Source organism: Cygnus atratus, chromosome 12 (assembly GCF_013377495.2).
Source record: "Cygnus atratus isolate AKBS03 ecotype Queensland, Australia chromosome 12, CAtr_DNAZoo_HiC_assembly, whole genome shotgun sequence".
Taxonomy (NCBI): domain Eukaryota; kingdom Metazoa; phylum Chordata; class Aves; order Anseriformes; family Anatidae; genus Cygnus; species Cygnus atratus.
The window spans coordinates 11177649-11202946 of record NC_066373.1 but is presented as its reverse complement, the minus strand read 5'-3'; the positions used below and the strand labels follow the sequence as shown (position 1 = coordinate 11202946).

The 25298-nt window shown below is 35.2% G+C and overlaps 2 protein-coding genes across 2 annotated transcripts in view; one reads left to right on the top strand and one right to left on the bottom strand.

The window, feature by feature from the left end:
- TDRD12 (tudor domain containing 12) overlaps positions 1–6777 on the top strand; it is a 28498-nt gene extending 21721 nt beyond the window's left edge. The window contains exons 22-28 of the mRNA XM_035543397.2: positions 1776–1945; positions 3472–3593; positions 4680–4734; positions 5171–5284; positions 5370–5523; positions 5618–5684; positions 6019–6777. Of these exons, the coding sequence (XP_035399290.1) occupies positions 1776–1945; positions 3472–3593; positions 4680–4734; positions 5171–5284; positions 5370–5523; positions 5618–5684; positions 6019–6104 (768 nt within the window). The 3' untranslated portion in view covers positions 6105–6777. The remainder of the gene's footprint in view (positions 1–1775; positions 1946–3471; positions 3594–4679; positions 4735–5170; positions 5285–5369; positions 5524–5617; positions 5685–6018) is intronic.
- A 2689-nt stretch (positions 6778–9466) lies between these two features.
- On the bottom strand, positions 9467–20095 carry SLC7A9 (solute carrier family 7 member 9). The gene is made up of 12 exons (XM_035543509.1): positions 19991–20095; positions 18841–18988; positions 17615–17857; positions 16923–17048; positions 16497–16596; positions 15137–15181; positions 14694–14817; positions 12872–12975; positions 11940–12036; positions 10904–11053; positions 10121–10295; positions 9467–9531 (listed from the first exon to the last, which is right to left on the bottom strand). The coding sequence occupies exons 1-12, from the start codon at positions 20093–20095 to the stop codon at positions 9467–9469; spliced, it is 1482 nt and encodes a 493-aa protein (XP_035399402.1).
- Between the last annotated feature and the right edge of the window lie 5203 nt (positions 20096–25298).

The following is a 25298-nucleotide window of genomic DNA, read 5'->3' as shown; positions in this document are numbered from 1 at the left end:
CGTCTAACATTGTTTGCTAATCTCTAAGACCTCTTACATTAGGCTTAGTTTATTCTGTTTATATTTGTAAGCCTTTGCTGTCTTTTCTGGTTCTTGCACCAGTGGGAGTGGGACAAAAAGGACATGCCACCTGTTCACACTGAAAATGATGATTATTGTATAACTAGCTGTATTGTGTTGCTGCTGCTGTTTCAGTGATGGCGATGCTGTTGGCTTTTTAGATTTGACAATCTTTTCAAATTACCTTCTTATTCTTTTGCTTTTTTTTCTTGTAACCCTTTTTCCTTAGCCAGTTTTATTCTAAGCTTTTCTGCAAATTTAAAGAATCCTTTAAACTTCTTTCCTTAGTTTTCTTCGTCAGAATAGGAAGAATGAGTGCTCTTAGTTTGTGTGTGGGGTTTTGTTTTTAACACTTTGCTGCCACTAACTAACATCTGGAAGATGTCTTGGTCTTGCGGAGCATTAATGGGTAGTATTGTGAGTTTTTCTTCATCAGCTGCATTTCTTTCTGTTGGCATTCAAAACAAAACTAATAAACATCAATTGGATATAAAGGCCGACTCTCATGTTCAAGATGCTGAAGTTTTTGATTTTGTTACACTGTTTCATTGTAGTAATCTCAGACATGATGAAATCGCTTTAATTATTGTTTCTGTCAAAGCTGACTTGTTAGGTTTTCCTGAAATCAGCCTGTTAAGGTCAGTGCCATCTTTGTATTGTTCTGTCAGTTCCCTGGCCTGTGAAGGTGGCAGAACTGGACTGGGCCAAGTACCCATGTTAGAGGTGCTGACTGGAAGGTGATAGGTAGGGAAAAGTGGGGAGGAGAAGAGTAGGTCATCCATGCAGTGATGTTTCCCCTGAGTATTGGCCTATTCTCCCAAAATCTTGCAGGTAGAAAACTACCTTAAGGCTGTGTTTTAATTGAAAGGGTGTGGGTTGTTTGTTGTTGGGTTGTTATTTTTCTTTTTGTTTTGTTTGGAAAGTCAAGAATCTATTCTGAAAGTAAAGTCAAAGGACAAAGAAAAAATCAAGGTGCATTTTAAGTCTTCATTAATGACCTTAACAAGCTAGTTGTGTTGTTACAATGTCTGTGTCAAAAATAATTTTAAGGGCACGGAGTTCTTTTAAGAATTGCTGTCAGATAGCTCACAAGTTGAGGGATCATTTTTATGGTTGAGACAAGTTGATCAGAAAGGCTTCCCCACATCCCAGGATCATGATGCATTTCTTGTGTCGGCCTGGTCCTGCCCAAGTAAGGTATTCCTGTGCTTTGGAATATATCATGCTTTATTTTCCTGTCTATTCAATCAGACGAAAAATGGAAAGAGAAAATTATCTGAAAGTAATTTTCTTTAATAGCTTAATTTCTGATATGATATCTCAATCTTTTCTCTTTGATTGCTAGCTTTTATTTTTATTCCTCTCAATAAAACTGGGGCCCCACCCAGCAGTTTTATTGTGATTTGGATCTAGAAGTTATTCTAACTGTATGGTGTGTATTTTGGCTGTAATTTTTGTAATCGAGGCTAGGATTTTCTACTTCATTTCCATGTTGGTTCTTTTAGATGGGGCTACCTACTAGTTAATTGAGTTGTTACAACAATGAAAAAGATGGTGATCCTTTGAAAACAATTGAACATGAGTAAGTCATTTCATGTTTAAACATATACTCATTAATTTTCAGATTTTCAAAATTTTATCTAAAGAACAGCTTAGAATTGGAGAGAAACAATTAATGAGCTATGGTTTTCATTTAGCATGTTTTGTAATTCAAGGTCCGGGTTACCAGGCTTTCGGATTTGAAGATGTATGTCAATGAATACAGTGTGCGATCTGAGATTCTGTCTACGGGTCTGGGAACTGACAATCCAGAACACATAATGCAACTCCAGAATTTATGTGTACATGTGAAGGAACTAAATCACATGAACAACTTGGAGCCTTCGTAAGTGTTTCCAATTATTTGGAATATATATTTAAAATATGTATTATTTTCAGCATATATTTTACTAGGAAAAAAGTAACTTTATGAACAGGATATTTATATTATTGGTACTGAGTATGATTTTCATTTAAACAGAGACAGCAGTGTTTGTGACATCTGCTTTCCTCTAACTGTTCTTTAGTCACATGAGCATTATGGAAAGAAAAATAGAAAGTCTTCAAGATGTTAAACTAGCATTTGATGCAGATAGTCAAGTTTGTCATAAAAACGTGTAAATTCAAATTCTGTTGTCTTTATTATGATCAGCAGCTTCTCACATAGCTTGACTCTGTTGCAATGTTTCCTGCATCTTGAGTACAGCTAGTAAAGCTAGTTTGTAGTTAGTAGTTTGTAGTCAGTTTGGGCAACTAACTGAGTTGATGTAATTTACATAGTGTGACGATTAATACTTCACTTTCTTGCAAGCATAGAGTTCTTAAAATTGTTATTGCAGGTATTATTTGTAATCTGTAAAGCCAGAGGTCTCTTACTGTTGTGGTTTAGCCCGGCTGGCAGCCAAACACCACACAGCCGTTCGCTCACCCTCCCCCCTCCCTCTCCAGGATGGGGGAGAGAAACGGGAAAGTGAAGCCTGTGAGTTGAGATAAAGACAGTTTATTAAGACAGGAAAAATAATAACAATAATAATAATAATAATAGTATTAATAGTAATAATGTGTACGAAATAAGTGATGCACAATGCAATTGCTCACCACCCGTTGACCGATGCCCAGCCTATCCCCGAGCAGCCAGCCCCCCACCCCGGCTAGCCACCCCTATATATTGTTCAGCATGACGCCATATGGTATGGAATACCCCTTTGGCCAGTTTGGGTCAGCTGTCCTGGGCCTGTCCCCTCCCAGCTCCTGCTGCATCCCTAGCCTGCTCGCTAGCAGGACAGAGTGAGAAGCTGAAAAGTCCTTGGCTTGGTGTAAGCACTGCTCTACAACAATTAAAACATCAGCATGTTATCAGCGCTCTTCTCATTCTAATCCAAAACATAGCACCCTGCCAGCTACTAGGAGGAAAATTAACTCTGTCCTACCTGAAACCAGGACAGATATTCTAAAACTTTTATTTTTTCTGAGTCAGAATGAAACATGACCAAAAAGCCCCCAGACCAACTGGAATTCTTTTTTGAAAGGTAACCAGTTTCCTATCCAGGTCCATCACACACAAAGACCAACAGATTTTTTGACTCAAAGGAAATACTGCCACCGTCAGAAGTTTAAATGTTCTTCTGACTTGGATTACTGTCTAAAAGCTTCTTACTGTGTTAACAAACTTCAGTAACCCTGTGGGTGAGGCTTCAGGATTGCTAGAAGTGCATTTTAGAAGTGTTTTTTTTTTTTTAATATATGTTAGAATGAGAAACTTAACTCCAATAGGTCTTCCAACTATGATTTGGAATTCTTTGAATATTTAACATTCTTAAACCTTTTATTTTATGAACCTTTTATTTTAAAAACATTTTTTTCTATGTTCAGAAGCATAAAGGAGGACACAGCCCATCCAGAGAATGTGTCTGATCCTCAGAACATGTCCATACAAGAAAATTCTACTGAAAACTGTAAATCTTCTAAAATGGCTATGGGGAATCATCTGTGTGGTAAGTGTTCTCCTTGTTACCAAAAAATTTAAAACTTTCATTCAAGTTAAGCCCTAAAATGTTAACCTGAAAGCCATTTTTTCAATTGCATCCTTTTTTTCTGAATATACAGAGTAGCACCATATAGTTTATGTTAAGTCACAAATACCTCACAGTCAGTAGCCTGAAGCTGCTGTGTGAGTAAGCCACATGAATACATCTGTTTTACTGTATGGGACATACTCTGTCCTTGAAACACTCAGTTGTTTGGCTCTATATGGAATGGTGAGCAGGAAATAACTCCCAAGGAGAGAAAGAGCATTTTGCTTTCAAAAGCTGTAAGGGTGAAGGAAGTTAACCTCTGTTGGAATATCTGAGGTGAAAAACAGCATCGTTCACCGGGAGGTTGATTTCCCCCCCCCACCCCCCACCCCACCCCCCCCCCCAGATTCAGGGTGGTAGAAAACAGCTTTTTTTTTTTTTTTTTTCTTAATCTAATGCTCAAGGTTTTGGTATTCAGTCAGCAGAGAATTTAAAAGCACGTGACTTGATGTCAGCCGTAGAAGAGGACAGAAGATGGTCTAGCTCCAGTTAGCATGTGAATTTGGAGAGATGAGGGCTGAATGATTAAAAAAGTTGCAAGGTCGTGTAATACTTATCATGGAAGACATTTTATTTTTGTTTTTACTTGGTATAGTAGAGTGACTGTAATGCCGTGTTTCAAGCTCTGATGATAATATCAATTTTAGCTGTTTAGTGAACCCCTGAAACATTTACCCAGTTCCTAAAATTACACGTTTCAGGTATCAACTAATGTCTGGAAGACTGAAAAAAAATGCTTTATCTGACCTGGAAAGTGTGATTTTTATTTTTTTAATACCAACTCCAATACTTTTCAGTTGAAATTTCAGTTGAATTACTAGCTTAATAGAATATTTCCAGATAGGAAGTACCTGACATAAGTACCAAATACGTGCTTGCAGTAGTGCTTGCACTAGTAATCTGATTGCTAGTGAATTATCTCTATGGTGGTACTGGGCTATTCTCGAATCTGGTTTGTATAGTATAGATAAGTATAAAATATCTTCCTCGATTTCTTATTTTCAGATGGTATAGCTCAAAATAAGGAAGCAGAAGACTCTACCCTGCATCAGCATAAATGGTACAAAAATTCAGAGTGATTTTGCTACCATGCTTGCTTTTTAATGTGAACTGCCAAACAGGACAATTATTCTTATTGAGATTATCTGTTTTATGTGTAAATAGATACAATACAGGTAGAAGTATCCTTTAATTGTTAAATTGGCATTGAGCTCGAGAGACCAGTGGTGGTGGTGTATGTGTTGCCTCTTGAGCTAATAAATATGCACCTTCAAAGGTTGAGGTCAAATTGCTTTTGTAGCAAGTGAGGCTGACGCTGTTTCCAGACTTAAGGTTTCCTGATATTGCTACTTAGAGTCAAATTATTATGGCTTGGATACACATACAGGTGCTGAAACTCACCCCTTTGTTGGCAACCTAATGGGAGAACTCTAGTTGTATGCAAGACGGTTTATTTTCTGTTTGGGCTAACTCCAATTAATCTTTCTCTATTCTAGCTTTTATCCAGAAATAAAATGGTTTCAAAATGAAGTGACTGTTACAGTGAAGGTAAAAATAGCAGGTATTGCTGACTATAAATGTGACTTTTCTAAAGAAAAGGTAATTTTCAGGTAAGCTTATGAAATTTAAGTTTAATAAACCTGAAATGTGGCTGTTAGTTTGTATTTATTTTTAAAAAACTTTTTCATAATTTAGTGCTTGTTCAGGAGACAAACTTTATTTGGCTGACATGGAGCTACATCAGTACATACTTACAGAAAAGTCATCGTGTGTGATTAAGGATAAAGAGGCTGCTATTATCCTCACAAAAGAGAAAAAAGGAGCATGGTGCAAGTTACTAAAGAACAAGGTGAAGGGAAAATTGATTTGAGAATTACTGAATATTTCAAACATACTAGCTGTGCTTTAGTACAGATATTTCAGACTGTGTTTTTTGTTGACAGAATCCTCATGTGTCTTTTGATTTTGAACACTGGGAAGATTTTGAAGACAAGGGTCCTTTTCCAGTTGGTAAGGATTGAAGTCAATGTTTATCATGTATGAAATGTCTATCATCCTAATTTTTATTGCATAGATTTTATCTGGAATATTCAGTTGTTTTATAAGTATGACACTAAGCTGGCTTGCCCAGCTCCTGTGAAAACAGATGAGAGGACCTCTAACCTCTAGCAAAGCATGGGCAGACAGGTATTTTTCAATCAGAATAGCACAGACAGTTTGGTGCAGAAGTTTAGTGTTTTGGTCTAGTTTGTACCTTAAAGGCTTTTTGTATTTCTACATGTTTGTTTTGAAGCTCTTGTCTTTTCTTGCTTTATAAATTTTATACTTTGTTAATTACTTCTAGGTAGTAAAAAGCTGCATTGCACTTCTGCAGTAACCGAAGATCTGGTTGAGTCTTCAGACGACAGCAGTGTAGAAAGTGATGAGTAATGTGGAGATAGATCTTTATTGTCTGTTAAGGATAACGTTGCAAAACATTGTCTATTGCATGACCATTCCCCCTAAAATCGTTGAAACTGAACGTATAGGTTGCAGAACTGTGTTTAATTTTTGGAAGAAAATAGTAAGTAAAGTCCTTCTTGTGTTCTAAGCATCTGAAAAAAATACTTTCCAGAAGAACTTCATGTATATTGTCTAGTGCTTTTGCTTCAAAATTGTTGGCTTTAATGATGATGTGTACATGTGTACTTTTAAGTAATTAAAGAGCTTTACTTACTTGAGTTTGCTGTGTTAGCAATAGTTAGTAATTTCTGCAATTTCACAAACTCTGATGGTCTGTCAATTATTTCTACATTCCTTCACACGCATACAGAATCAGTTTTGTAGCAATTGCCCGTTTCAGTTCTGCATGAATAAATGATGCCTGAACTCAGATGGCAATCTTTACCTGACTGGAAATACATGGACTTGGCATGAAATACTGTACTGTGCAGCTAACTATTAGCAAACTGCTGCATAGTATTAGCGGAATGAGCATTGTGGTAGAAAATTCAGTGTTTGTTTTCAGTTTGACGTTTTCATGTGTTGTGAATTCTCTTCTTTATTCAATTTCCTCTCACCTAGCTAAAACTCTTACGCTAATAAAGGACAAAATCTTGTCTGCCTAGCTCAAAGGCTTTGAGCTTTCATGTCATCTTTCAGTAAATAATTCTTCACTGTTACATTTGTACACACCAGAACATCTCACAGTGAAATAATAATGTAATAGCTACTCATAATAAATTAAGCTGGTACCAATCTCTTTGCATCTGTAGATCTTTAAAACATGTTAGTCTCTCCAATGGAACTATATGATGACTTAGAATAGAGATTTAGCTTTACAGATTTATTTTAAGAAGCCTAAAATTTTGCTGTATTTTTAACATGAAGAATATACTTACCAGTTGGGAATTACTCTTTCAAGAAACATTAGGATGCCTTTGCTAATCTCTTTGGGGAGAGGAATGTCTTAATATGCTTGCACTAACAGTTACGTTTTTTCTTTTGTTTGCATATAATAAAGATTCTTTCTGAATATTTAAGAATATTTCTGATGCCAGTGGAAAACTGGCATGTGGCAGAATAAATTGTGGTAATTGTTAATGTATGGCTTAAAGAAAAAAAATACTGTTGGGAACCTGAATACAACTGAGCTTAATTTATAACCTTCGCCTGTGTTCAACATAGGTGCTTGCAAAGCTGTAATAATTTTAAATGTACTTAATAAGAATAACTTAATGCAACTGTATTTTTGGTCTTGCTCTGCTTTGTGTTGAAAAGAGGAGACTGTCACATGACCTACATAAAAATACGATGGAGCAGGATTTTTCCTTCTTCACACATTGTGTCTTTCTGACTTGTCTGATATATAAATATAATGTAAAATTATTTTCTACCAGTGGAAAAATCTACAATCTAATAGACAAATTATCTCTAAAGTTTGAAAAGTAAGGCAGCCCTGTATCAGGTAAAAGCAGAAGCTGTCTTTAGCCCTATGTTCTTAGCAGGTGGCGAGAGCAAGTGTTTTAAGAACACTATAAAAAATGTAGCAATAAACTCCAAGAATGTTCTCTTGGCCTCTAGCTATTTTTGACTAGGGTCTTCATGAGGAAGAGGTTCTCTGTGGACTTTTTGCTTTGATTTGTTGCTTTATGAACCTCTGTCAACTTTTAACTCTTGTGCTAAGGAACTCAATGGTATAACATCTTTTGTGAAGAAAGTTTGTTCTGTGTTTTGAAGCTATCCATGCTCTGTCTGCTTGATGTCGTGCACAGAGATGTAGTTTGCTTTTCCCAGTTTATTAACACTTAAGACTCAGTCACCATTTTCATCCCTACCCCCCAATCAGGTATGTTTTTCAACCTTCAAAATAGTAGTAGGTGGAGTCAATCATTGGTACAAAAGTATTTTATTCCTTTGGTCCTTCGCTGAAGTTTTTAAGTAACTTGTTTGAAGTGTTCTTGTAAACTGGGAGAGGGAGGAGTAGCACTAGTATTAGTGTGAGTGGGACAAAACACAGTATTTGCCAAGTAGATACTTCGTATGTAATGAGAATTACAATTTTGTTTTGCTGTCCATTCATTTCCTTTGTCATTCTGAAGTTTTTTGTTTGCCCTGACATGGAGATATATTTTCATGAATCTGACTATCACCAAAAAATCTCATTCAAATGACTCAGAACCCATTGCTTGGGGATTGCTCATCCAATGCAAAGTGAAATATATGGGAACTTAAGTTTTATTAATTTCTTTGTAGCTGCAGTATGGTAGAAAAAGCTTCTTTAGTTGAATTGGCTAGGCTATAGTTAGTATGAACTTGTGTTCTTAAGCCAGTTGTGTAATATTCCTGTTATGTATTTAGAATGGATGTATTAAAAGTTATTGAGAGGACTTGTGCTTTCAGTATTCCAGTCTTTCTCAATTTAATCACTTTAAAATATTGACAAATGACTTGAGAAAATTTTCTTTATCCATTTGCTGTGAGGGAACATAGTAAGTATTGGAAGTTACTCAGAACCAGTTTCTTGGCCAGGGAAATTAAAAGCTGCTTAAATCTGTATGTGAATTTGGGATCTTTTTTTTTTTTTTAATTTTATTTTCATTAGCTACCAAATGGAACATTTCTAGGATGATGTTATTTCTGTAAAGTCACATTCATGCTGAGGATAACTTCTGTTGCATTTGCTTGGTGTTCTGTACCTTGGATGGCAGTGGAGAAAACACATACCTGAGAAATTAAGCCTTAACTGATGAACTTGCTTTAAAAAAAGAATCACTCTTCTCTTCAGGCAGGTGTGCTGTCCATTTTCACTTGATTCCCATTTCCTTAGTCTTCCAGTTCTTTGATAGCTAGTGTTTGGTCTGAGAAACTGACGATTAGAGTTAGTATGTTTTTACGTAATGTGTCTTCTGTTTTGTGTGACTTGTAGGTGATGCTGTAAATGATAGCTATTCTGTTCTTTCAGCACTACAAAAGAGGCATTTCAAACTACAAAAGAGGCATTCTGGCAGTGCTGCAGGTGAGTACCATTTTCATAATTGAAGTGCTCCTCTTGTTTAAGTAACATTAATGAAGAAAATAAGATAACCTTAACGTATTAGCAAGCAATGAAAAAGGCTCTGCTGTACCCTATAATCTGGCTCAGAAATCTTTTATTCTCATATTTAACAAACGTCAATTACTAAGTAGTATTGCAAAAATAACGCATGCCAGCATGAACATAGCAATTCAGAAAGTGTAAATGTGCACCAACTAAATGGAATTTCCTTCAAACGATATAGCAAGTAAAAACACTCTAGTACATATAAAATATTTTATTCAGTAGTTTCCTCTGCTGGAACAACTTCCAAAAGCATCTGAAGGTGCATAGTGATGGGCTCTGAGAAGAAAATACATTGTTAGAACCTTGTTTTGAGAACAGTATTCAGATTAATACTATTTTTCTGAGTTAGAGAAATGTCCTTCTAAGCAGTTGTTTCTTTTCTGTATTTGCATCTCAAAAACAAATATATAAGAGGTGGGAAATAAAAACAATCTTAAGATCCAGGCCAGTATATTTTGAGGTTTCTAATCTTGCTCTTTATAGAGTATACTGCTTCTAATTGCATGGTTAGATTATACATAATAATTTGGGAGGGGGGAAGGCAGACATAATGGATTTTCTTAATGTCTGTAGAACTATTAATTCTGTCCTCTGCAGCTGGTTCTACTTTTCACTTTGGAAATACTTGCATATCAGTTTTTCCTTGAGAGATGAATGAAGAGTTCCTTCTGAGACTATGCAAGACCACTTTATGCACACAGTGAGCTTTGCTAATGTCGTCTGTCTGGAAAACTGCCTCCCCTCCCTGTTTCCCCCAGCATATAATTTAAATTGCAATGGACCATATAATGAGCTTTGTTGGGATAGTTGCTTTAAAGTTTAGTGATGTTCTATTGAATTTGGAAACGGTCTGTAGTATACTTACTTGATATTTTCTGGGGCCAGCTGAATTTAAAATGAACAAAAAGTACATAAAATATGAGTCCACTAAGTATAAATAAAACACAGTACAAATATGCCAGTTCAGGTGCACTGATGATTGGTATCAGTACCAGTAAAATGGAGATTAATGTCACTATGACTGGAATGACAATGGGTATCTGCAAGATAAAGATAAATAAAAAAATAAGTAAAAGCACAATTATTTAGCTAATTGTTTTACTGTTCTTACAGAAGTTGCATATGTGAAATGTAGTTTCATTGTCTTAGGATGTTTTTCCTTTTAAAATTTCTGGAATTAGATGGGACAATTGCGAAAGTAGGAAGAAATAGATGGGAAAAAGTTTTCTGTTGAATTGTTAATAAAGGTCTCTGTCTTTATTGCAAATAGCAATGTAGTAATTCATATACAGTTTAATGAATTTGAGACCTGACTCCAGTACAGTGAAGTTTGGGTCTATCTCCAGGTACTCTTTCAGAGGTAGTCTGCTGACTGTAGTTCCCCATCCCTGAAAATCTGCCACAGTTTCTGCCCATCATCTGTGTGAGTGAAAATAAACATTGCCTGGGCTTTTCCCAGTCTTTGAGCTTTGTCATAGTGCAAAACTTGGAACAAAAAAAAAAACACAAATAAATGGCTAGATTTCAGGTAAGGGGGGTGGTGAGGAACCTCTACCTCAGGATGTTCAAATATTCAGAGTTTCAGGATGAGTTCATGTTTTAGTATTTATGGAAGTGGAGGAAAAGTCACACTGAATGCTGAACTTACCCGAATTGGTCTGTTGACTTCCTTTCTTGTAAACCTCATAACAATGAGTGCAAACACAGTTAAACCATAAAATATCCAGACTGCAAAACTGAAATAGTTTATAAGTGTGTCAATGTCACCAGGGATGATATAAATAATAGCAATGGCACCCTAAAAACGAAAACAAAAATTAGTATCAGTGAAGTTTAACCTTACTTTATAAGCGCTTATGTGTAGGTATGAGTGTATGTTTAGGGTATTCAGAACATAATTTGTGCATGCTTTTGCTTAAACATCTGGGCGCAAGTGAATTGCAGTACATTTAAAGATAGTATCTATAGCCTGTCAATGTGTGTTTGCTTTTCTGTGCAGTACGAATTCTATTTTAAGTTAAAACACTTTATCTTGTATATGTTAATCCATTTTGTTGTTGACTGACTATCTAGAAGGAAGAGATAATATATTTATTTATAATAATATTTATTATTATTAATATATTTAATATATTTAATGTTATTTAATTATAATAATATATTTTAATTTTTTTGGTTGTTGACTCCGAGAGTGGACAGAGCAAGAATTTTGACTCTACCTGGTTTTATGTTGACATAAAAAGGTAAAACACAAAAAAATAAAAATATGGTCTAGTTTTATTTTAAAATATATTTATTAAATGTGTAAATTTTTTTTAAAATGAAAATATGTAAATGCATCCTTACAGGGAGGAAATAGAGTAGGAAATATTTCATAGGCATCTTGTGAAATAAAGGATTTGCCTAACACTAATAATTTATTTTTTTTATTTTTTGGTTTTCATGCTATGGATTCTTAAAATTTTGATTTGAAAATTCAGTTCTGGAATGAAACTCTTCAAATTAAGAAGTTGTTTCCATTGTATAGTCTTTGCTCCTAATACGTGTTCAGGATGTATGTTTATATACAGATAGTAATCTCACAAAGATGCAAAGACATGTCAAAGCTGCTGGTAAGAAATTTTGAAAGCATGTATTAAGATCTTTTTGTAGGTAATTTCTCTGTACTTAGAATGTATACTTACATAAAATATGATAGCAGGTGCTGGTGTTAAACGCTTAACACTAATGTAAGACAGCACCTTTAGCATGTGCCCTTCACGACCTGCTACATAAACAAGTCTGACAAAACAAAAACAAGGCAAACTAGTTAGTGTGGCACCTAAAGTTCAAGTGGTGTTATATTTTAACACCGCCCACCCCCCTCCCCCCCCCAAAAAAAAAAGTTTTCAAATTTGTTTTATTATGTGTCTACATCTGACTAGAGTTTTCTTTAGAGTACACCGCTATTTCCTTTAGTGTACGATGGGATTTAAAGAATATTGCACTAAACTGAAATTGTGGAAATAACCAATGTTAATGCACAGAAATTGAAACTAATTCTGTTCTCAGAATCATTAGTTTGTACATTTAACTAAAATTGTTTTGGAAGAAGATGCTACCTTTTAATTTTAAAAAAATCCTTTTTAATTTTTTCCATGTTAAATAGCTACCTGTACAACCTTCTGTCAAAAAAGTCTGTACAGCCCTATCATATTCAGATAGATCTTTATTTTAATAGTAAATAGAAGTGTTGAACAATTGATAGAAAGGAATGGTTTTTCCTTCCAGTTCTTATCTTGACTGTTAGTGGTGTAGTTATGTTCTCACTCTTATTTTTTTGTTTAATGACGAGCTTTAAAATTGGCCAGCAAAAAAAAAAAAAAAGGAAAAAAAACACTTTCATGCCATATCTACTTTGAAATGAGAATATCTTATTTTCTGGTTTTTCAAACCTGTATAACCTCTGCTTCTTTTTTGCAAAATAAACTATAGCTAGATTTGTAAGTACTTGTTAATTACTTTGTACATTTAGATCATAAGTATGTCGATATCATTGTGTCTAAATACAAAAATATACATACACGTTTTCACCCTTAAAAAATTTAATTTTAAGTTACTTAGAATGAGAGCTTACCTGCCTGCAGTAAAACATGTCCCATTGGCAGATCCAATTGTAGAAAAGGCCACAAAGAGAGGTACTATCCAAGAGGCTGGATAAAGAATTCTGTCTCCAAATGTCTGGGATATGGGATTAAAATGAATGGTTTTTGTCATTTTAACTGCTATTTGGTATATTCGGAAATGTTGGCACCTCTTTAAAAATACAATAAAATACGTATCTAATGTATTTTATCAGTAAAATATTTGTTGTATATTTTGCTATTCAAGGATACTTAGCCAAATGAAGACCTGAATTAATTCATGAAACACACTATAAAGAAGAGTGGAGTATTGTCTTGAATGAAACAAAACCACTTAAATTGCTTAAGACACCTGGTTTGTGGATGTCTGCCAAAGAATAGATATGATTACCACAGAGCATGGTGCATACACAAGGTGATTCCAGTGTAAGTAGAAAGAATAGCAGTAGTAATGAAGACACGGCAACCTAGGCCTTGTCATGGGTGAGCACTTGAGGGACACACTTGCCAAGTTCTTTCACTACACTTTGATTTTTACCTGTGCCGTGGTATGTTAATTGTTACTGCAAGGTGAATTGGAACTAATGTAGGTACGTTGATCTGCTGTAACTGAATTTTAATTAAAATTGACAGGTAGATTTTGGATTTTCAGTTGAGTAAGTCAAGCATATTGAGTTCTACTTTTGCACAAACTTAACATCAGTGTAGTTGCTTTACCTGGTAGCAGCACACTCATCAGCACCAAGCAGGAAAGCTCCTTACAGATGTATAGACCTCTTTATATGGAGCACTCTGCTTATTTTGCTATTTGCTGTGCACCTTTTGTGCTGCCCAGTAGCAGTTGGATTTTCTTTTAATTTAGTCTGATCGCTTTAGAGATAGCTGATGTGTGCTGTTCAGAGATGTTAAGCTTAGTGGTACAACGAAGAGAAGCAGTTCTTTATCAACGTACAACTTGGTATACAATTTTGCACCTCTTGGTGCAAAGAAAGAGGCTGAAATACATCAAAATTCTACATTTTAAAATCTTTTTTATTTTAAGATTAAGTATTTCTACATATAATGTACCTCTTTACTGTGTTACAGTGCATTCATGTATGCATGTGTGCATGTCACATGCTGTTTGTTTTCCCCTAGAACTTTCATAAGGAGAAATTGCTACAAGCTCTCTGAACAATGGTTTGGGAGACAGATGTCCCCTGGAAAATGTACTGAGTGGAACTGAAGGGACAGATGAGTTTATATAAATTTCTCAAATGTTAAGAATAATCTTTAATGATTTTTTTTCCATAATAGTATGTCTTCCAATGAAGTAAAGAGGATAGTTCTCAGTTTAGTTAAGATAAAAGCAAAAATGAGGAGGTGAATTACAGACCACTTGCTGTTATCTCCAGAATGGCAAAACTTGATCTGTTATTTTGCATGTGTTTATTTCTCAGAAATACTGGAATCACTGAAAAGGGCAAAGCAGTGGTCAGATACTATTTTTCCTTCCATTCTTTCAATGCCTATGGAAAACAGTCAACCGCTGAGCTGTGGTGTTTACAAAATGTTACCTGAAGATTGCATTACTTCTGCTTGCTTTTTTTTTCCTTGGGGTCTGATGGAGCAGTTTAAATTAGACACTACTGAAATGAATTTTGGATTCAGAAATGACAGATAATGGGGAAAAATCAAGGTGAGACTGGCAGTTTAAAAATAAATTGTATCTTAAAACTTAGAGTTTTTTTTTTTTTTTTTTTTTTTTTTACTGCTCAGGATGCTTTAATACCCATGGTTTTCTTTAGATGGTTTATTACAAATAAAGTGGCTTACCACAGCAACTGCCTGGGACTGTAGGAGTTCTGTTGAAGTCATTACGGTGAAATATGCAATGTTTATCAGAACGTAACAAATTGTAACCAAGGGGATTCCAATAATTATAGATAGTGGTAGATTTCTAAGGAATGCAAAAGTAAGACTCCATCAGCATTGCTGTATCACTGGCAATATTACCCTAATAAACTGTGGACTCTTACTATCCCCCATATACTCTAGAGGTATATGTATATTTCTTTACTGTAGAGAAACAGAAATCAGGATTTTAAAAAAATAATAATCACAAATTTATGAAACCCAGAATACGTACTAATAGCTCTCTTTCTGTTAGTGCTTAAGCTTTCAGTAAGCATTCCTTTTAAAGATAAGCCAAAATACATGCTTGCTTTTACAATTTCTTTTTTTGTCATTAGTAATACTACTTTTCTATGTAGTTTTACCTGTAAGGATTTTTAAGTTCTTCTGTGATGTAATTGAGTTGATTCCTGGAAGGAAAAGCATTAAAACAATGTTTGTAACAGTCATATGTAATGTGTTATAAGGTTAGGTGTTATTTCTTTTTTCTGTGTGCCTTTGTAGTTTAAAAAAAAAAAAAAAAAAGGTAATACTGCAGAACAGAAAACTGTGAAACTGTGAGCTGCTTCTTCTGAATGTAAGCCTGAAGTAACTAATTTTTCCTCGTTAAAGTTTTGATGCATCTTACATTTTTAGAAGTACCTCTGTGTTTTTTGAATTAAGATTCTTAGCTCTTGGATAAAATATCCCTGAATAAGCAAAAACCTGGTGGACATTTGTTTCAAATTTACAAGATTGCTTTTGAGCTTCGAGCTTTGCAATATCTAATATTTTTCAAATAAAGGCACTAGTTGACTGTATCCATTGCAAGGAGTCAAAAATGTCTGAAACAGCAGATGTTCATGTCTAAGTTGAGAGACTCAAGCTTGGAATAAAACCTGGAAGAATAATCCATTTGTCTTACGCATCGTAATAGGACTTGCTTTGCTGTAAGTAAAGATTTATATTCTTAATTCCTTTAAAAATATGGATCTATTTGCAAAACTTGACAGTATGAACATTTAAGAATAGCATTAATGGATCAGAGCTTGATCTTGGATTTGTCCCAACAGAGACCCAGACCAGTTCACATTCCTGTTAGTTTCAGGAACTGACGTATGTAAAATATTTTCAGGACTGTAGCAGAGACATTGATATTCCTCCAGTAAGTTTATTTTAAGAAAGTAATAGTGGAAAGGAGCCTTCGGAGTACTGAATATAAATGTTGTATGTAGATCATAAAAGTAAACCTCCAACCTTCCATATTTGTGAGTATTTTCAAATGTATTTTCTTTGGTCTAACACAATGGATAAACAGATGAGAAGGTTTACAGTGGGAAGCTTCCCAGGGAGGGAGAATTCAGTGTTCTTTCGTACTAGTCAAACGACACTACGTATTTCACAAAACATGGGCTTTGATGGGGGTAACCTGTGCAGAGTCTAGGAATGATATTTTTTTTTTTTTGCCTAGTGGAATTACTTTTTATATCTTCCTCATTGTCGCAGTATCTAAGCACCTTCAGCAGCCCTTTCAGGATCCACTATAGAATCTTTCCTAATAAACAGTAACCTGAGGTTTTGTTCTTTTACCAAGCTAGTGTTCTTTTTCCAGAATTCATTAAGAGATTCTTTATAACAAGTCAGATGTTAACTTTCTTAGATCACATCTTTGAGTTCTACAGGGAGAGAGTAAACCAGTTAAAGGCTGTTAAACTATAACCGTTAACACTAGGAAAGATACCTTACCATCCATCGTACGCCCAGAGTCCATTATAGAATGCCAGACCAATAGAGCTAACAGAAATTTTACTGTCCTTGAAAGAATCTTTAAAGTTTTCAGTTTTTCCTGCAAATAAAACATAGATTACTGTCAAATGTTGAAATTAATCCCTTTAATTGCCACTAAATGAAGAAATACTCCAATGTCTGTTTAATATTTTGAAACATTCAGCTGTTGAAGATCAGTTTATACCAATTTTTATGAACCGATAAGTAGTGTTGAATTTCCTACCCCCCTTCCTCTAAAATAAGTAGTACCGTAAGGAGTTCCAATGAGATGTGGAACTCAACACTGAATAAAGAGAGCCTTATTGTTGTGCTGTTTTTGTTGGGGAAATTTTTAAATGGTCAACAGAAACTAAAATAATTGCACGTTAATGTATATTTAATTACCTTGCGCAAGGAGAACAATTCCACTTACAATAATGATTGTGACAATGATCATTTTAGCAGCCGTGAGAAGATTCTGGAGATAACTTCCCAGCTTCACGCTCAGTGAATTCACTATTGTAATTACCACTAGAAGAAAGAAATTCATATTTCTCTTGTTAAATTTGTCAGAACTGAAAGAAGAGTTGACTTCTAAAACATTTTTTTCTTATTCACTGAACTGCTTTTTCCTTCCAGGCTGTTCATATATACATAGTTGTTTTTTTTTAACATAGTATGTTTGGATGACTTAAAATTGTGAGGAAAAAGTGTTTCTGAATTAGATGTGTACCATTAACAACAACAAAAAAATAGTAATTGTACAGCATTCTGATGAATACAGAAATATCTCTGAACTTCTTCCTTTTCTGCTGCACATAGGCATTCTGTGCAGCTGTATCCTTCTCTGTAAAGAAAGGAAACCCAGGCTAGGAGCAAACCATCATTCTGTCCTTTTCTGTATGGAGTTAGTTATTGTGGGAAAGACTCACTGTTTCCCAAAGTTCTGTTCCTTTCAGTGTAGGGTTGCTTTCTGATGTCCTCGTAAAGATTAATGTGCTGAAGTCCTACTATGCTATGTGTTCACTGATAGGGCTGAACAGAAATTGCTATGCAGTTATGGAACTTGTCACTTTACAAGAACAAAGAAGTCTTACCAATGGCAGCTGCTGCAAGACACTTGATGACAACTGGGGGTGGATCACAACCTGGATAAAAAGGAGCTGATGCATATTCTGCAAAGCTGAGACAAATGATTGCAAAAGAGCTGGGCTTTGTGACGAGTAAGCTTGTCCAAGAAAACAAAAATGCTGGAATTGGGCCAAATGCTTCCATGAGGTAAGGATATTCTCCTCCTGATTTTGTGATCATTGTACCAAGCTCAGCAAAACAAAGTGCCCCTGAAAACAAGAAATGTGCCTGTTACTGGCTGTTTGGTTTATGCACTTTTCAAACTATGATTAGAACAAAATAGTGCTTTTTTTATAGGTAGCAAAATTACAGAACTGGATATGTAAATATATCATTAATTTTTCCATGTTTGAGTACCGTACATGCTAAATTTTAATTACTTGCAAGTAGTTGTGTAAATGTGGGGAAAAAATATACTGAAATTGTTAAGTTACAATCCAGAATTTACTATTACCTTTGTTTAAGACTTCAGCTGTTGAAGTATGAACGTCCTGATTTCTTAAGAAACCAACACTTCCAGCAAAGGTCCAAATGAGAACTGCGCTGGCTGACCTACCTTTTAGAAACTTAACTTGGAAAAACTAAGCTTGCTGCACAATTTTGAATTAAAATGCCACTGTATTTCAAAGCTGATCTTAGTAGACACTTCTAGTTCTATTGCTGTAGCTGCTCAGAAAATACTTTTTGTATGATTTGTAGCTGACACAATGCACAAAATTCCTTTTTGTGTTTTACTATTTGAAATACTTGGGAGGTGCTTAGTGTTAATTTTTTGGGTGATAAAATCAGATTTGGGGGATTGGACTAGATGATCTTTCAAGGTCCCTTCCAATCCCTAACATTCTGTGATTCTGTGATTTGTGCAGCTGTAGAAAAATGTTAGAAATACCAGCCCTGTGCCAGCAAACTTTCATGTGCTATTTTGCCTGTGATTTAAGTAGAAAAGTACTCTCTTTATTACAGTTAGTTTTAGTTTTGCTTACTTTATCCACTTGCTTTAAAAATGAACTGAAAATGATCATTACAGTTTTAAAAGCTTAGTCTATTGTTTATGAACAGCACATACTTAGTACGCTCATCAGTGTATGACTAGTTTTGGTCTAGGTGTCATTACCTAATTTGTGAAATGAATGGTATGCAGTAAATAAAAATATTTAAACAAAGATCCACACTTTGTTGATTCTTTGTTTACCTAGTGTTGCAAGAACTCCACAGGCTGCCCAGATGATTAAACAAGGACCCACAGCTCCAGCATTGGCAAGTACTGATTTTGGAGAAACAAAGATACCTGAGCCAATAATTGTACCAACAATCATACAGATTCCACTGATCAGGCCCACCTTGAAATAAAAGGAGACATTTTGGTAAAGTAACTTCTAATATCTTAATTTATCACTAATTAGCTTTCAACATAAAGTTTCTACTAACTAATAAATGATGAAATTTTGTTTCTAAAATGCATACAAATACTGCACCATACTCCTGCTGTTTCCAGAAGCCATTACTTGTATTTTGCCTGCTTGCGTATTCGCTTTACTATACTATCCTTTGGACTATCCATTTTCTTTAAGCAGTTGTTTCTCCTTGCTTCAGGTATTTGTCTACAGAAATTAGTTCGATATTGATAAGTGGTTAAAAGATCATGTTCTTCTGACTTTGTAGTGACTTACATGTTACGTGAATCTACTAAAACTTAGGCATCTCCTGCTAAAAACCACCAGCATGGGCTGCTTAAATTTTCCTGTTAAGTCATGGCTAGTCTGATAACATCAGTATTTTGTCAGTCTGTGTTCTTGGCACCAAACTGAAACTACAGACAGTGTCTTTTTCCAGGTTACCTAAACTGAAAGAGAAATTACAATTCTCTCTAAGAGGCTTGTCAGGGACAAAAGAAGTGGCTTGTTGTTGTTGTTGTTTTAAAAACATCTGTAATTTTCTGGAGGAGAAAAATTACCAGTTTTCTTTCTGTACCACTAGCTGTTTTATAGAAATAAATACGTTTTCAGAAGCAGTGAGCTAACAACTCTGTTTAGACTGAGTAGTTTATTTGGAGTTTGTGAAGTTTATGAAGTTATGCTCTCTTGAGCAATTTTGAAATTATCAAACATAAGATTTCAATATTATATGTTCTCACTTCTTAATTGTGTTTGCGTCCCAGCAATTTCCTAGTAATTAGCCATTTCCTAAAATGTAAATCAGCCATACTATGAAGATAAATCAATGCAAATTTGGATACAACTTCAACTTTTTTGTGATGATGCCTCTACACAGATATGTCCCAACTGCCTCCCTCTGACAGCCCGTCATACGTGTATTGGAGGAGGGTGGGTGTTGGTTTTTACCTGCTTTTGTAGGTTCATAGTTTGGGGTTCTTGACTCTGAATGGATTGTCCATCCTCTTTTCTGCTGTCCTGTCCTTTTCTTTTCCTCAAGCTTTCTTCACCCATTTGGCTTATTTTTTGAAATATCTAAAGAAATTATTAAAAAAAAAAAAAATTTACTGATGTGTGCTTGAGTTTTGCTGGTATATATGCTCTAAAATAGCATACTTAAATACTGTCAGAAGATACAAAGTGCGCACATGCAATACACAGGCAAAGGTCTTCCATCTAACTGTCTCCTCAGAGATTAAATGAAAGAGTTGGTAGGTGTACTTTACCTCATCCATCAGAATTCCTGTAGATTTCCTGACTCACCTGGCAGTGGATGTCCTTACACCTTATGCCTCAGGTTACGTTTGAGAGAATCTCATTACTGGAACAAGCTAGGTTTTATAGCTAGTCTCTCCTTTGAATTCCCCAAGGGGTCCAGACAGATTAGATCTTCCACCCAGAAACTAGCCTGTCTTCTTATCTAGGAGACATTCTTTCTGATCTTTGTTAAATTAGGCCTTGTCCCAGTTCCTTGGAGATGCAAGTATGTTAGACTAAGTGTCATCTCCTGTAATTGTCTAATTAGCAGCTCTTTTCCTCAGAAGGGTTGCTGTTCTTCTTGTTGACTCAGGGTGAATGTCTTTTACTGAACGTTATATTCTGTTTAGAATTAGAATGGAAACAGTTTGGATTTAGAAATTCAAATTTATATTTGTGAATTATTTTTTTCTTGAGAATTTTGCTCGTTTGCCACAGTATTTAAATTAAATACAACCTGAGATTGTGATGGAAACAATTTGTAATAGGTTAAGTCCTGATTCTCGAAAGTTTGTTCAGTCTACCTCCTCAGATCTTCCATCTGCAGTTGTTAAAATCTGAATGTTGAAAATTGTTTTGTAGTTATACAAACAGCAATTCAGGAATGCTTCATGTGTAGGCAACTTAGTGTCTAATAATCCTTGGCTTTTTTGTAGTATTTTGAATTAACAGAACATCTATCTTTAGTACTGATGGTCTTAAGAAACATTTCTGCTATAAACAGATCTGTTTTACATTTTGAGTTAAAGATTCAAAAAAAGAAAATCATCGTGAACCCAACTTACGATTCAAGCTACAATAGAAAATTGTCCGTGTAAGGAATGCAGGGCTTGGGTCACTGAATTCTATTACAGCTTTGAGCCCAACTTCTCTCTTTAAAGTCTTTTATCTAGAATATGTTTTAATCACCATCTGAGAGTAATTCATACTTTCACTTACCTTACTTATTTATATTTGTTTAGTGTAATTCAGGCTTCAGGGATCTCTGTATCGCGTGTTTCTTTATTTCTTCCGTTAGATTTACCAGCCAGTTAGAGAGCAAGACATGTCCATGTCTGAAACCAGAATACGCAGAAGCAACAGCAGCTTAAGTACAGAGGTTATAAAAGGTAATCATTAAACCCATTCTCAGCCAAGAAGCTTTGAGATGGGAACCACAGGTAAACCAATAGTCCAATTAGTTTATCTTTAAAAACAAAAAGTCTTTGTTCCATTTGTAAGAAAGTTTGTCCAGTACCTAAGTATTTTATTATGTAGTGAGAGTGAACCATAATTGGAGCATATTTTGATTTTATGTCAACCTATTTCTAATTTAGAAACACTGTGGAAAGATAACCTTGAAATAAGGTGCATTAAAGACATCTGTCCAGATGTTAACTGCATCCTATAAAAGTAGTTGATGTTTTTTATCTTGAGGTAGAGAAGCGTGAGCAGAAATTTTCACTTTGTTTTTCATTAACCTGAAAGCAGTTGAGTGGGCAGCTTGTGTTCCCTTCACATGCAGTTCCAATTATTTTTTCATTTTTGTAGATGTTTAAAAATCTTGCATTACTGGAAAAATGACATTCTTTACTTCTATACAGTTGTATATCCAGGAAAAAGCTGCTGTCATCTTCAGTGTTGAATGCTTTAATTCCTGCTAGCCATCCCTAAAATATTTGCAAAAAAAATCTTAATTATGTTTCACTTCATTATTTTTGGTAATGCAAGCGGTAAGTCTTAATCAACCTGATGAAATCAAGCTTCAGCTGACTTAAAAAAAAAAAAAAAAAAAAAAAGTAAACATCTGCTGTTAAAAACTAAAAAGTGTGCTGGTATTAGTCAGGTTAAGATGCGTTAAGATTTTTATCTTGTTAAGAATGATAGTACGGGATTGGAAATAAGCCCATGTTGTTGAACTTGTGTGTCAACAAAACAGATGTAGACTTGATCTTGTCTATATATTACTCCTTCATTGACATTGTCTATATATTACTCCTTCATTTAACACAGAGACCAATAATAACATATGGAATGCAAAAAGCAAGCTAACAGTCTGTCCTGTTTATATCCTGACATGTTGTGATGTCTTTTTTCTTCTTTCTAATCTTCTGTTTAAGCATGCAGGCTTGATCAGTAGGAACTCCTGTTGATTTCATATGTTAATGTAAATCTGTGACTAAAAATGAACTCTTCAACCAGTGTAAGACTGTTTCACATCTTCTTATTTGCCATATTTTGTTCTGGTTAAGCCAAACTGCTGTATCAGTCTTTCTGCAAGGCTGAGATTGCAAAGTGATGTCAGTACTGAAACTAAAACCAAAGCTGCATTTTTACAGCTCTCAGTGTCTTATTTTTTTCCTCCATTTTTCTTCTTTAATTCTTGCAGAAATTAGGATTAAGCTTCAAGAGAAGCTTGTCCATTTCAACAAAATTGTTCAGAAACTATCATCTGAATGACGGTCAGATAAAAATGTTTTTTTTTTTCCCAACAGAAAAAGATATTATTAAAATAGTCTGAATTCAAGCATATTAAAAGCCAGATAGCAGGAATTTTCACCTTCTCCTGCATCTCTTACAAGGACTTCAAAAGTATTTTTCATGGTAATTGTGGTATAGGACTAAGTAAATTGATGTTTCTATATCTATCGATTGCAGATGCCTAATTTGGTATCAAATATTATGTAATGTAATTCTGTGTTCTCTAGGCTTGATTATTTTGAAATTAAGATACATAATTTTGCCACTCCTGTTTTTCCGGAAGCGTCATGCAGACTATTGAAATAGCTAATGTAAAAAGAAAAAACACTCTTTTGGGGTTGAGGAGCAATATCATATATGTTGCTAATTTTTCCACTCAAAGTGAAGTATATACCTTTCACATTAACTGCAGCCTAGAATTTCCAGACCAGCAAAAAAGGAAATGTACAAATCCTTAGGTAGTTTTGATGGAAAGATAATGGAATATGTCATCTTTAATTCCATGTTAAGCAAGGTTTTACTTAAGATTATTTTTTCTTTTAGAGTTTTTAACTAAGCAGCCAATTCCTTGAGTCAGCCTAGAATTTGTATTTGTAAAGTTTTCATTTGTTGAATGGAGGTCTTAAATTTCTGCCAGTAGCTTGACCTTAATTAGCTTTTGTTTCCTTATAAAAATCAAGATTTTTGTTTGAGGGATTAATTCTGGGATGCTATAGGCTTGTTTAAGGACTTGGAATTTTACCAGCAATCCTTCTTTTCCTGAGCCACTCAAGGGAAAAAAAAAAAACAAACTGACATTGAGTTCAAGGATTCTCCTGGTGTTTTTTTTTTTTTTCTTCATGGACAAGAGAAATTATGTTTTACAGCCATGGGAGAAGATTCCTTCCCTCTCAAATACATATGTAGATGAAGAGATCAAGGAGTTCAAATTCCAAGGGGATGCAGAAGCAAACACTCTGTAGGCTGGTCCTGTCTAAATAGTGTAGTTTGAACCTTTTCAAATAGTGTTTACCAATTATATCATAAAAAGTAATTTTCAACTTTAATTCAGGAAATAACAAGAACATGGTGTATAAATGTAGCTTTTATTATCATCAGTCACTAATAATAAAGGTTAATGTTTGTTAGGGTTGGTATTTATTGCTTGCAGTAATGCACTGATTCTGCTTTGGACTGACAATACTTATGCAAATGGTGACAACTGTTCTGACTTGCAGGTTTTACTTGGAGCTTAGCAGTATCTCAAAATGGATACTTTCCATTCTAACCTTGCTACCTAACAGGTTACTTCATTTTTATCAGAGGAATGGCGTGTTTACTTGCACTTGCTCTTCTTTGAATCCTACCGTTAACAGATGTGCTTTAAGAAGGTATTTCACTCCTGCCATCCTGCAGGCATGCTGCGAGTGGAACGTAAGAAAACAGTCTTTCTGAATAGCTGTGTCAACTGGGTTGTGCTAACATTGGCAAGATCTTTGCATCTTGTGGCAGTCAGCTGCAATGCCTGTCCATAGAGCTCTGTGCTTTGCACTTGCAGCTAGAACACCTCTGATATCACACCCGTGTTCTGGCTGCTGCTGCTGAGCAGCGCTGGCACGGCATCAAGGCTGTCCCTCCAATTCCTGCCTCTGTGAAGGCCATTAGGCTGGGCATGGGCAAGAGATGGGGAGAGGACACAGCCGAGACAGCTGACCTAAGCTGACCAAAGGAATATTCCATAGTGTATGAGGTTCTGCTGAGCAATAAAAGCGGTGGGGGACTGGGGGGTGGGGGGTGAACTCCTGTTAGGTTGTTAGGAAAGCATCTGCCTTCCCAAGAAATTGCTATGTGCATTGAAGCCCTGCTTCCTAAGAAGTAGCTGAACATAGCTTGCTGATGGAACTGGAGAATAATTTTTATTCCTCCTTTTGCTTCTGTGCAGCCTTTGCTTTTTTTCACCCTTTCATTGACCTGTTCCTTATCTCAACCCACGAGCTTTCTTTTTCATCATATTTTGTCCTTCCTTGTTCTGTTGAGGAGGGGGAATGAGAGCAGCGTGGTGGAGCTTAGCTGCCCATTGGTTCTTAAACCCCCACATCAAGGGAAAGATTAGATGAGTACATAGCTCCTAATGTCTACAGTGTATATATATATTTTGAAATACCAGCGTCTTTTTCCCTTTCCCTTTTCCAGTTCTTTTAGCAGTATATTTGGTTTGGCCCCAATGACAAAAAAGTAGAGAAAAAATAAGGCTTGTTGGAAAGGTCTTTAGGTTTGCTAACGATAGATCTGCCTCAACATGTTTTTGATTAATATAAAGCTTTTTTTATTGTGGACATAAGCACAGTAAGTACAAGAGATTCCATAAACTTGTAAATGCTGGGTGTGTCATTCTGTCCAGAAGAACATGAAAAACCAAGGAGTCTTTTTTCAAGGATATTCTAAAGGTGTTTTGACATCCTCTGAAGAAAACTGAGCCTGACAGGATCAAACTAGGTTTTTCAGAGCATTCAAACTTTTA

Bases quoted from the DNA above. Each gene is read 5' to 3' on its own strand.
- SLC7A9 (XM_035543509.1), bottom strand. From the start codon at position 20,095: ATGGGTGAAGAAAGCTTGAGGAAAAGAAAAGGACAGGACAGCAGAAAA. The intron at 18,989-19,990 runs GTAAAAACCAAC...TTTTATTTCAAG, and splicing joins CTATGAACCTACAAAAGCAG to GTGGGCCTGATCAGTGGAAT. The intron at 16,597-16,922 runs GTAATTAAATAT...TTTTATTTGCAG, and splicing joins AATTGTTCTCCTTGCGCAAG to GAAAAACTGAAAACTTTAAA.